The sequence below is a fragment of the Coffea arabica genome, chromosome 9e (genome assembly GCF_036785885.1).
Source record: "Coffea arabica cultivar ET-39 chromosome 9e, Coffea Arabica ET-39 HiFi, whole genome shotgun sequence".
Lineage (NCBI taxonomy): Eukaryota > Viridiplantae > Streptophyta > Magnoliopsida > Gentianales > Rubiaceae > Coffea > Coffea arabica.
In genome coordinates this window covers 35,639,491-35,652,069 of record NC_092327.1, presented here as the reverse complement: position 1 = coordinate 35,652,069, position 12,579 = coordinate 35,639,491, and the positions used below count along the sequence as shown (strand labels likewise).

At 36.5% G+C, this 12,579-nt stretch overlaps 2 protein-coding genes across 2 annotated transcripts; one reads left to right on the top strand and one right to left on the bottom strand.

Moving 5' to 3' along the window:
• The first annotated feature begins 1,421 nt into the window (after positions 1-1,421).
• Positions 1,422-3,432, top strand: LOC140014822 (protein UNUSUAL FLORAL ORGANS-like). The gene has a single exon (XM_072066328.1). The coding sequence runs from the start codon at positions 1,815-1,817 to the stop codon at positions 3,129-3,131; it is 1,317 nt and encodes a 438-aa protein (XP_071922429.1). The 5' UTR covers positions 1,422-1,814; the 3' UTR covers positions 3,132-3,432.
• A 930-nt stretch (positions 3,433-4,362) lies between these two features.
• Positions 4,363-11,738, bottom strand: LOC140014787 (GTP-binding protein ERG-like). Its single transcript, XM_072066216.1, has 8 exons — positions 11,090-11,738; positions 9,553-9,642; positions 8,608-8,753; positions 7,491-7,649; positions 7,288-7,354; positions 5,991-6,098; positions 5,767-5,906; positions 4,363-5,047 (listed from the first exon to the last, which is right to left on the bottom strand). The coding sequence occupies exons 1-8, from the start codon at positions 11,603-11,605 to the stop codon at positions 4,960-4,962; spliced, it is 1,314 nt and encodes a 437-aa protein (XP_071922317.1). The 5' UTR covers positions 11,606-11,738; the 3' UTR covers positions 4,363-4,959.
• Between the last annotated feature and the right edge of the window lie 841 nt (positions 11,739-12,579).

Here is a 12,579-nt window from a genome sequence, read left to right as displayed (position 1 = left end):
AAGACTATCATCATCAAAGATCTCGTGGATTTCACTGCTTTTTGTAGTACACGCCAAACTGTGCAAAAAATCGTTCATTCATTCACTCATGGAGGTGGGATTGGACAAATGATCTGAAACTCTTAATTCTTTTTTCATCTGGCAACTGCATTGGGATAGGAATATGATCATATCAAATGGCGTTTGATTCAATCTACTCAAACAAATTTTTAAATCACGGAACTCAAAGAAAATGAACACTACGTACGTACCCTATTGTTGTGGCTCTCTAGCTAGGAGCAGGTTGTTGTAAGTTGTAGAAATCATGCAATCATCCAATACCCAAGCAACAATTGGAAATTTGGATAAATGAGGCAATTCTAGGCTAGTTTTTTTTTTTTTTGAGGCAATTCTAGGCTAGTTAAGAGCTGTTGTGGTTACCATCTATTAACCTTGCACTTGATATATTTCTCCTCCCAACATCTTCAAACATTTCTTTTTCCTTCTGAGAAGAACCAAATGTGAGTAAGGTTTTGAAGTAAATGAGGTTCATTTGTTGAAGGGTTTTCTAAATTAATCAGACTTGAACAATGAAATGGATCTTCCATAGCCAACTGTTCTCCTATTAACTGTCTAAAAGATGTTATTGACGATGAGGGAGATTATCATATGCTTAAAGAAAGTTTTATGATAACTGAGATATATCTTATCATTTAGAGAAGAACCCAAGTGCAAGTTTAAACAGAAGTAATACATGCGACAAAGTTCAAAAGGTTGCTAATGAAATGACCCCCCCCCCCCCCCTTCTCTCTTTCTTTGCATCTTATTTTGAATTTCAAAAAGAAAAAGAAAAAGACATGCCAATTATCAAAAAACTTTTAGCAAAGATGTTTAATAGACAAATGCGATTATTACACTGTGTTTTAACTCTTATCTCACTTATCCAAAAAAAAGTTTTCTTCCTTAGTGAACCAACAAGAACTGATTTTTTAATTCAAAAAGGGATTTATTTTAATTGCCATTTTAAAATCCAAATTCCAATCAAGACAGTAATTGTTTCTGCCCTATGAGTATTGTTTGGGGAAGAATTAATTTTGTAAGCATGTTGATCAGTAATCTTGGGCAACTTTGTGGGAAAGTTTGTGACTTCGAAGAGCTCAATGCATGGCTATGATTATTTTAGTTCTTTTGTTCTATCTCTCTGATTATTGTGTGCCTGCATTGAGCCACCTTGAGTCAGCTCAGGTGCTCGTTCCTTCCTTCCTCGGCCTTGACAAGAAAACACTGAAATGATGGATGCATCCGTAAATGTGACTTTCACTGCATGCCCTTTTCTCAGCAAAGGGATAACACAAGAGAGGACAAACAACAAAGAACAAGACAATAAAGAAAACATCAAAAAACACACTGTTCCATCCTTTATAAATACACACTTGTGAGTTGTGACTTGCCCTCCAACCAAAAGCACCATTCCCAGCTGCAGTCACTCCAAAAAAACAGACTTGTTCCTTAGATGCTTATCTTTCTTTTCCTTTTGTTGACTTGTGTAAACATCTTGTTCTACTTCCTCTTCACTTCCACTGATTTTGAGAAACCATACTTTTCCTCCCAACCTTAACTTTCCAAATAGAATGGTCTTCATTTTTTAAAAAGACAAAACATTCACCAACCAATCCTTCTACTTTTGTTGTGAAAAAGGGTTGCTAAATCGATTATTCATTAGCTCAGATCACATCCTTTTGTTGTTCTTTGATAACTAAAAGAACGTTTTCATAATTCGGTCACCAACAGTAAGCCAAACTGTTAAGAGACCTAAAAACCCCAATTCCATCAACATGGAAACTTTTCATCATGCCCAAATAAGCATTCCTCTTCCCTACAACTTTACTATTACTAGTAGCAACACTGGAAGTATTCCTGGACCTGCAGCAAATTGCATAACCACTCCCTGGATGGACAGTAGGATATGGAGCAGACTCCCACAAAGGCTGATTGATAGGGTGATCGCCTTTCTTCCTGTACCAGCTTTCTTTCGAGCTAGAGCAGTCTGTAAGAGATGGTATGGGCTCTTATTCTCCAACAGCTTTCTCGAGCTATACTTGCAAGTTTCTCCACGCTGCCACTGGTTCATATTCTTCAAGCAGAAGAGTTTAAAGAGCAATATTTACAAGACCACTAATGGTGGAAATGGAGCCGATAGAATCAACTGTGAAGGGTACCTTTTCGACCCTTATGAGACCAAGTGGCACCGAATTTCCTGCCCTTTGATTCCACCAGGTTTTTCCCCAGCCTCATCCTCAGGTGGCCTAATCTGCTGGGTGTCTGAAGAGGCTGGTTCAAAGAGCATTCTTCTGTCTAATCCACTCACTGGGTCTCTAACTCCATTGCCTTCAACTTTAAGGCCAAGGCTTTTCCCTTCTATTGGTTTAACCATCAGTAACACATCCATTGATCTAGCTGTTGCAGGAGATGACATGATATCCCCCTATGCAGTGAAGAATTTAAGCACTGAAAACTTTCACATTGATGGTGGAGGATTCTACTCCATCTGGGGTACTACTTCTTCCCTCCCAAGGCTTTGTAGCCTTGAATCAGGACAAATGGTTTTTGCTAATGGCCGATTTTACTGCATGAACTATAGCCCTTTTAGCATTCTGTCATATGATATCATTGCAAATCAATGGTGCAAAATTCAAGCTCCCATGCGAAGGTTTCTGCGTTCTCCAAGCTTGGTTGAGAGCAAAGGGAAGCTCATTCTAGTTGCAGCAGTGGAGAAGAGCAAGCTTAATGTGCCAAAAAGTTTGAGGCTTTGGTCCTTGCAAGACTGTGGGACAATGTGGGTGGAGATTGAAAGAATGCCACAGCAATTATACCTTCAATTTTCAGATGTTGAACATGGTCAAGGGTTCAATTGTGTTGGTCATGGAGAATTTATTGTTATACTGATCCGAGCATCTGAAAAGGCATTAATGTTTGATTTTTGCAGGAAAAGATGGCAGTGGATTCCTTCTTGTCCACACATTCATGGCTATAGGAGTTACGGAGATCAAGCTGGTGAATTGCATGGTTTTGGCTATGAGCCTAGGCTTGCAACACCTGTTACTGCACTTCTGGACCAGTTGACACTTCCCTTTCAGTCTTTCAGTGGGTAGTTTAGGTTTTTATGATCCCATCAGTAATCCTAGTACTGTTGCAGAAATCATGAGATAACCAAGCTATTTTACTGTAGTACAAACTCATGGCTAATTATCACCAATATTAGGGAGGGTTAGTTTTTTTTTTTTTGAAGCAAACCACTTAAATGTGGGTTAGTTAGTTAGAAGCATGCATTTGTAGTTTCCAATTAAGATGCATTTCTAGTTTCTAGTTAACTTTCAGTGATGTGAATAAGTTGGTAACAATGTAATACTACTAGTTATTGATGTAGTAACTTGTATGAGGTCTACTTTAGTACTTTTGCATGTGTTTAATGCAATCACCCTTTATTTTGAAACAGTGTTCTTCTTTCATTTGTACCAAAATGCATTAATGATCATATGGGAGAATTCTGAATCCACTATTTAGACTGGACCTAGTGTCCAAAGACATTAAGACAAGTACAATGTTACAATCATTTGGTACACTATAAATGTAGTAACCATTTAGTTTCCATCTCCATTTTGTTTTTCTGTAGTAATACTTTGCTGTTTCTGTGACAAACCAGAACAGGTATTATTCCATGCATCTCTTGTTTTGGCCAACAGAAGTTGTATAAAATGCTCAACTGTGCTGCACCTAAAAAAATACTACAATGCAATCAAGAGACATTTGCTTAAACTGCACTTATGTAGAGTTAATTTGCTTCATACCTAGAAGAAAAAATGCATTATTTCAGCAGGGAATTTATTTGAAACTCAAACACATGGCAAACCTAGTAGGGTCCAAAATCCAAGAGATTAAGTTAAAATTCTTAGTTTACCTTTAATGGCCTACCAACAATTTCTTCACATGATATAGCTTTCTTGAGCAGAAGATATGCAAAAATTATTTTACAGAATTTACCCACTCCAGTAAGGCAAAAAAATAATACCATACAGAAATATCTCTAGATGTTCTACAATTATCGTGTTTCGATGGCATAGTAATTAGAGCATCGCCAACTAGTATAGGGTGTCATATGCTTTACACAGTAAATAATCTGTGAATTGCCTACCAAAACACAGTAAATAATCTTTCGAGGCACACCTGCACGGTATAGTTTCTCATCAAAAAGTACAAGACTTGGGCTTACTTCCATACTTGTCTTTTTGAAATAATGTAAACTAGCAACGAAAGCTGCAAGCTTTTTAATAGTGAGAATCCTAGGAAGAGAGTCAAGATCATCCCAATACCTGATCAAAGAGATGATACCCCAAAGAATTATATCATTTTAATGAGAAAAGAATTCAGTAGCATCATCATAGCTTTGGCTGGTTTTGTACATTTGTGTGACAATAAGTCAAATAATCTAAGTATAGGATATTATGTAAAAAAAAAAAAAAAAAAAAAAAAACACCAGCTGCCTGAAAAAGAAAATTCCTGCTGAAACAAAACTAACATGGAACTTCAAGAGAGAAAACCATCAGCAAAAAGAAGCCAATAGCAGGGGATGCTTCAAGTGTTTCTTACATAATCACAACACTGGCCAAAAAAGAAAGGGTATCAGCGCAGCAAGGCTTGCTGATCTCCAAATATAACAGGCTCACTGGGCCAGGGAAAGAGAGAACCTCTCTTTGAATATATGCACGTAATGCTTGAAGGGTGGGTTCCTCAAAGCTTTGTAACCATTCACCACACCCAAGGGAAACCTGATTGGCATCACCTCATAGCACTCCAGCAATATAATTATGTTCTTGCTGTGATGAGTCAAGCAATCTAATTTGCGCGCCTCTTCAGTTATGGAACCCACCAGGCTCCAAAGATATATACTCTTTAGCCTTGATTATTATTTGTTGTTTGATCTCATGATTTAAGTCTCACCATAAGGATGAGATGGACGTTTCTCTTGAATATGGATCTTAACTCCTCATTCGCTTCAAGGCCTATTCTTCTGCGCCAAAAGTAGATAACTACAACTTATGAGCACATAAAATAAGTAATGGTTATTTAATCATAAAACAAACAGGAATAAAAATAGCTGAGCATTGCAGCATAAAATGTCACTGCTCAATTAATTTGCAATGACAAGAAAACAGCTTGGTGTAAAAGAAAACAATCACAAAAAGATGAAAACAAACACAAACACCACTGGAAACAGACCAATCAGGTCCTAGGTGAAATTAAGCAAACTCAAAACAATCTCGATGCTCAAAAACTAAACCATCTGAGCTTTCCTCAGGGTCATTGATTATTTTAAGCACTCAAGTACAAATATGAATAACTTTGACAAAACAAATTATTGCTAGCCCATTACTATCTTTGAACATAGCAAACAAGACATAAGTCACCAAATAACAAAACAAAAAACAATAAAAGATGCCAAGAATCCATCCTTAATGGATCAAAATTAAGTTTAATTGCGAGCATTATGTGTTTGCAATAACGGAAATCATTGAAGAAACCGACCCATTGTTACTGAAATAAAAGATAATAGCACCAAATTGGCACTCAAGAAATGCACTGAACGATTTCATCTATGTTCCAGTAAGCTTCCATTGCTTTGAATCAAGTCTTAAAACAAACCTGTTGAGTCCGAGTTGTCTCATTATCACCAAAACCAAAAGAAACCAAAAGTAACAGGCAGAGAAAAGTTGCATCAAACATCATTACCCTATTTTGGAACCTTTCTTTCCCACAAGAATTTTGCGTTGACTCATTTTGGGAGTGATAAAATGTTGCTCAATCCTCAGAGAACCATCTCTCAACTCCTTCCAATCTACCAACCGATGTTCGATGTTGTATGGGATTTCCTGATTGACGACATAAATGTCTCAACTCAAATGAACCTTATAAATAAATAAATTTAATTTGTTAAATCTAATTTTAGGCATTACCTGATGTACATGATCCAACAATTTCTCCCGTACCACTTCTAGTGAAATGTTCTTCATCACTTCTTCTGTAAGAGTGAATGGATCTTCATCCCATGGTCTTTTGACCGCCTAATCATGCCAAAAAAGGGAAGACCAGCATTAGAAGATAAGAAACAGAGTAGGAAGGCCAAATATCGAGACTTTTACTACATAAAATGCAGAATACAGCAATCACATGGAATATAGGAAATGATGAATTAGCATTTCCTTTCAAAGTCAGAATAAAGGGAAAAGTAGTCAATGCCCTTTGGTCATACAAATTATTGTATAACTACCCAAGAAGTACTGTCAATCAGAAGATTGGGAAGCTTTATATCTTAAGCTTAGCATTTGAAGGAACTTTCTTTCAGATGAGAAATTTCATCAAAATACGTCACCAAATTCATTAGCACTCGCAACATGCACTTCATTTGTATACCTATTTTCCCAATAAAAACTTCTTTATGCATGAAGATTTTATTTATCTTCCATACTTTCTGAACTGGCGTACCCAGAGTTAGCAATAAACTCCTACTCTCCCTTCAAATTTAGCAAATTGTAACTTGATTATTATTATGACTTTTTTATTTTAAGTGCTAAGCACTCAAGTGGTGATAGATGTATAGATGCTTCCATGTTTAGCATATTGAAAGAGTGAAGGTAACTGTAAGAGGTTAGTTGGGGAAAGAGGCCACAGTGATGGACATATGCAAAGATGAAAGAGCTGATACTGTTTGGAGCTAGAGCAACTCTTTGGTCAATTTTTCTTCTTTTCCTACTAGAAACACAAACCAAAATATTTGAAGGGCAGATACACAGCAAACACAAACCTTACTAGCATATAAAGTTACAAATGAACAAAACTTCTATGTGATCTTTGGGGTTTAAGAGAAAAATTATCTATACGTGTAACATAGCTACATTTAAAGATATGTATCTGTAAGTACAAATGATTTTTTAACACTATCACATAATTACAGATTAAGAAATAATCTTGTAGTCGTAATGAATGCTTGAATTAAGAAAAGAAACAATAATCAACCACCATTTGCTAAGTACAGGAATAGGTGCCACAGAAATTCATAGAGAATATAACTCCTCAAGTAAGGTCAGTAGTATTGCACTAAATCCTTATTGTGGTATTTAAAAAGTAGCAATAAGGTTGTGTACACTCAGTCATATTAGTAATAGAAAGGAGATAGATGGCTAACATCATAAATACTGAAAAATTTATGATAATCAGAAAAACAGAAAAAAGACGAGGAGAAATAAAACATGCCTGCTCCATCAAATATTGAGTCAGTTGCTTCACTCCTGATCCCTTTAGTCCAGAGATCATAAAGTACCTAGTATGGAGAAGTCAGCACAAAACATGCAAGTAGTTAGCGGCTTTCCCTTTCTATTTTGATCTCTCAAGTAAATGTTAAGACACCACATTGCATATACACAGACTGCATGACTATGTAAGAGCTTCCTGCTTACCTTTCATATCCAGGAAGATCCTTAAATTCTTCTGCAACCTTCAATAAGTCTTTCTTTTTCTCAACCAAGTCTATCTTATTCATGCACAAAACACGCTTCTGATTTGGATTAACTTGAGAACCCATTCGTTGTATCAATCTTATTACTCTCGAGTCAGGCCTACACATGGTACACAGATCAAGTGATAAGAACCACCCAACTATTCTCGATTCACAAAAGTTAAAGAAGAATACGACAAACTAAATCTTGCATCAATTGTCTTCCAAAATGGGATAATTTTCAGCTAAAAAAAATTGCATACGTGTAATAAAATTTGGCATAAATCCATAGCTTTATAACTGCATCAACAGAAGTAGTTTGTATAAATATGCACATGTAAACTTAAGATGCAGAAGCCTGTGCACAGATAAAACTACACACTTGATCATTATCATTATTTTTTTAGCACAAATGATCATAATTGTTCAATAAGGAGCAAGTTTGATGACTGAGCTGAGACTCTGAACCATTAAATTTGAAAAGCATTACATTTGCCTTGTTTTCTCAAGAGGAAGTATAAACAGAAACTACTGAAGCTGGCGAACAAACAAAATAAATAAATAAATAAATAATAAGGAAGAACTCCTGTAATGCACTACATGTGCATTACCATACACAGTGATGGCTAATACTAAATTGACTCTTCCCATGAAAAGGAACACCTCTAAGAAATAAAACAGATGGTGTTCCAAAGCATTGCCTATCAGTAAGGACTTCAATGTGATGGAAGAATAGGTCAGAGTACCAGCTTAAGTGTTCCAAAAGAAACAACACCTAAACCTTCTTTTCATTAAAAAAAAAAAAGACAAAGCGGCAGCACCAAGATTTTCAAAAGGTTGACAAAATAAACTATCTGAGTGGATAAAGTAACAAAACTAGAAGAATTACAAGAGCATGGATGCATTGAGATGTCCTAATATATGGCAGGTACGGTGTCAAGAGCACCCAGAACCATGCCATACACACAAACACACAAATACATTTGTATATATATATAAAGGTCAGGAAAGAAGTTTGAGAAAAGAAAAGCAAATGACATTGCTCAAAACACAAACCAAAAGCAAAAAATAAAACTTACCTTTTAAGATGTCTATCGACATCAAATATGATTACCAGCACATCAAATAAACCAACTGAACTCCAAGCACTTTCCATGCGAACCTTCATATCATTGTATGGGAAACCACTTTTCTTTAACATAAGCCCAGGAGTATCAAAAAAGCACTGCAAGAGGAGACAAGAAAAAACAATGTGATTATCTTTTCTAGGATGAAACTTTAAGAGACCACATAAACATAGACCATCTATGTTGGGGTATATACATAAAGCTGTCACCTGTGGGAAAAGAAGATATAATTAAGCTATGTTCACATTTGTATTTTCAATTTTAACCAAATGTACCATATAGTATTAAACCACAAAGAGAAGGAAACTGCTCTCCACAACCATGAAAAGCTTGCTACCACAACCCCAAACTAGCAGCACCATATAGTATACTTCACTAAGATGTAATGAGTTCAGAGCAGGCTAAAATTTTGTCATTAATTGTCCAACAGTGCAAAATGCATGAAATGCTTCCAAAACGAATTCCAACTATAGCCAAAGAAGTACTTCAGCACCAATCAGATGCTACAACAGTCATTCATACAAAGAGGCACTTTAACTAACAAGCTCAATGTGTCTGTCTGTGTTAGCCTTTGGATGGGAAGTCCATGTACATTCTCATAGCAAGCATGAAATCGCAAAGAAGGTCCAACACTTGAATTTCCAAACTAACCCGAGTTATCCATATGCTATACCAATATTAAGATTCTTAGTTTGTAACTTGAGCTATTCAAAGAGTTATAATGACATTAGCACATGTCATAAAACTATTCTTTCGTATACCCCTGCCCTCTTTCAGTGTTTGAAAAACATCATGGCTACTTACAACACAGCTCTAAAGAGATGTGTTGAATACCAATACTGTGAATGAAACAAGTATGATAAACCAATTTATCCACTTAAGCAAAAGGGGACGTACTATTTGTGTATGTCCTTTAGTCATTACTCCCAGCACTTCATGCGTCGTTGTATTCATCTTCCTTGAAACTGCAGCAACCTTTGTCCCAACCTGAAACAAATAAAAAGAAAAAAATAAACATATGGTAAGTTTACAAGTACAATTAGCTTCTTAAATAAATTAAACTATTGTTGGTCTTTCATTTGATTTACATTTTCTGTTTTGGGCAGAAGGAGAAACCATACAAGCAGCATATTTGCATGAGCAAATTGAATAACAGTATGAAGTTCATCCCTCTCTTATGAAATACTGAGGGAGCAAAGGAACTATATGATGCAATAGCAAAACACTGGCAAGGTGAGGATCAAAACAACAACAGATGCTCATTTCCATGACTTTTTCTGGTTTCTTTGTGCGAAAATTCGCATTATGAATGGCCATTAAAAATTCTAACACAGACTGTCCTAAAGTCGAAGGCTTCAAATGCTCACAAGTAAAGCATTCTCTCTATTTCCAAAACCCCTTCCTCAACCCCTGCCCCCACAAAGAAAAAAAAGGTGCAATGAAGAAAACACTCTAAGGAAAATAGAATCAGATGAAGCCATTGTACAGATTAATTAGACTGCCAAACTTAAAGTATACATCCTCATAAAAGACTACTCTGCTCCAAGGAACTGATGCAAGATTGTAAATTCAAAAACGCCATTTGGCAAGCACACCATGGTAATTATTTGGAAATATAAGGCAAAGCTGAAACAGGACTATTCTGTTTTCAAGGTGCACAAAAAGAGATGCGCTCATTACTGCCGAAGAGAAGTGGTGAGATTATTATTCTTTCTATTAGTCTAGTAATCAAGTCAGTAAGAAGTTTACCTATAGCAGGGAAAAGAATGCAAATATGGGGCTCTGAAGTAAAATTCAACCACTAAGCTTACTCAAAACTGAACCATCATTGTCGTACAGTCCCCTCACAAAATTGGAAAAGGAAGTGATATAGTTTTAAGCCAACATTCATACAAAAAAAATAGCTTAACATACATACACAGGTAGAACCAAGACTTAGGTAATAAGCCAGGCAAACAGGCATACAGAAAAGAATGTGTAATAAGACGCAAAAACACACTCACAGAGAAAGCGTGTACCAAGCATAAGTAATTCTAAAGGATTGCCAGCTGAATTTAACATGCACGAATTGCACCCCCAGAAGAATCTCATCTCTCATCATTCATGAAAAAAGTACAGAAAATTTTGGCAAAATAGATAAAACAATTTACCAGGGACTTCCTCAAACTACTGGACTCCAACTTTATGGAGACAACATAACCCACCAAAATAATCTAATCTATAAATATGTGAACATATATCCAAAATCCATCAGAATATCCAAGAAGACAGCCCTACTAATCAATAGTAGCATGTATCTTATTCCTTGTAACACATACATGACCTCCCCAGTGAAATGAAATCACAGAAACACGAAAACCCAAAAACTCAGCATTAAATTGTATTCCAAAATACACGAGTAAGGGGAATATAAACAAAGTAGCAACTAACACACCATGAAGTTAGTAAGAGCAGACTTCCCAGCATTAGGAGCCCCTATGATTCCAACAGCCAAAGACTTCTGATCCTCCACCGTCACCTCCTTATTTTCGTCGTCGTCCTCATCTTCCTTATCCTGCCACCTAATAGCGGCATCCAGAAGCGACATTGCAAGCACAGCAGCATTTTTCTTTTTCTCCTCACTTTTCTTCACGATTCTTGAACTTTTTATCTCTTCTTTAAAAACTTCGCTTTTCACTCTATCCCTATACTTCTCATCCCATGTAGGATTCTTAATCTTCCCAGCCTCTGAATCACCGTTTAAACTAAAACCCATGTCGTATTCTGAGCTATCAAACACTGATGATGACGAGGTAGTATCATCTTCCTCCTCTGTACTGCTTGTGGGGAGATGATCTGGTTGAGTTCCTACCGCATAAAACCGCTGCAAAAAAGGTGAATTGAAAAGGGTTTTCTGGGAATTTGAGGACAGTGATGAGGTTAGTATCCTCAAAGCTCTAATTGTTCTCATTTCAGTTTTTTTGGTAATGAACCCTTTTTTAGCAGCTATACGAGGCTCTTACAAGGTTTTTGATATCTCGCCCTGCTCGTGTGCTTTGTGAAGGAGGAGAGAATATGTTGAAGTTGGTGTGCGAGTGTGCTGAATTGGTAATCTCTGGGTTATTGATTAAAAGTTGCAGCAGGAGCAGGATTCAGGAAGGAGGGAAGATTCCTCAATCCTGAGGGTTGAGGGTTTAAGGAAGAGTGGGATATAGCGGTAATTTCAGATATTTCTGGGGATTTTGCTAAGGGTTTGGTTAATGGGCCACGAGCTTGGACCAAGGACTATCAAATTGACCTACTAAATAAATGGTCTAAAAATTCTTTTTTTTTTTTTTTGGAATGGATAGTTTATTTTATTATTATTATTTTTTATCAATACCCAACTTTGTCAGACTAATCTCCCTATACTTGTATACCGCGTCCCCAAGAACACACAAGTATTAAAAGGGATCGAGTGACATCGAAACCAAATAGACTACCTCAAAACCATCTAGCCAACCCCAGGGGTTGGAACATATATTTTATGAAGAAATGAAAGTTATGTTGTTCCAAAACTTGTTAGAACAGTGAGACACCACGCAATCAAACTCGAACTTGAACTTCCATCGAATAATGTGAATGAGTCTTACTAGTCAAATCAATCCATTGAGATTGCAATTTGTGTAATCAATAGTGAGACCATTCTTCTATAATTGAATGTACACAGATCACAGGCAGAAGTTACTTAGGTTGCAACAGGTAGTTCCTCTTCTCTGATCCACCGAATATCGTTCGTTCGGTCAGCCTTGTATGCACAAAAAGTGAACATGATGATAATTTGCGGTTTCAATGGATAAAGAACATAATACAAGGGAAATCTTGAACAATGCAGTTGATAATTTAAGATTTCAGTGCAGTTAGGGGAAGATTCCATAGCTGCAAGTCTGCAACATACTTGCCAGT

Coding starts and splice junctions, on each gene's coding strand:
- LOC140014822 (XM_072066328.1), top strand. CDS start 1,815: ATGGAAACTTTTCATCATGCCCAAATAAGCATTCCTCTTCCCTACAAC.
- LOC140014787 (XM_072066216.1), bottom strand. CDS start 11,605: ATGAGAACAATTAGAGCTTTGAGGATACTAACCTCATCACTGTCCTCA. Junction 6,099..7,287: donor CTCAATATTTGATGGAGCAG/GCATGTTTTATT, acceptor TGGCATGATTAG/GCGGTCAAAAGACCATGGGA. Junction 5,048..5,766: donor AAGAAAGGTTCCAAAATAGG/GTAATGATGTTT, acceptor CTTTTGGCGCAG/AAGAATAGGCCTTGAAGCGA.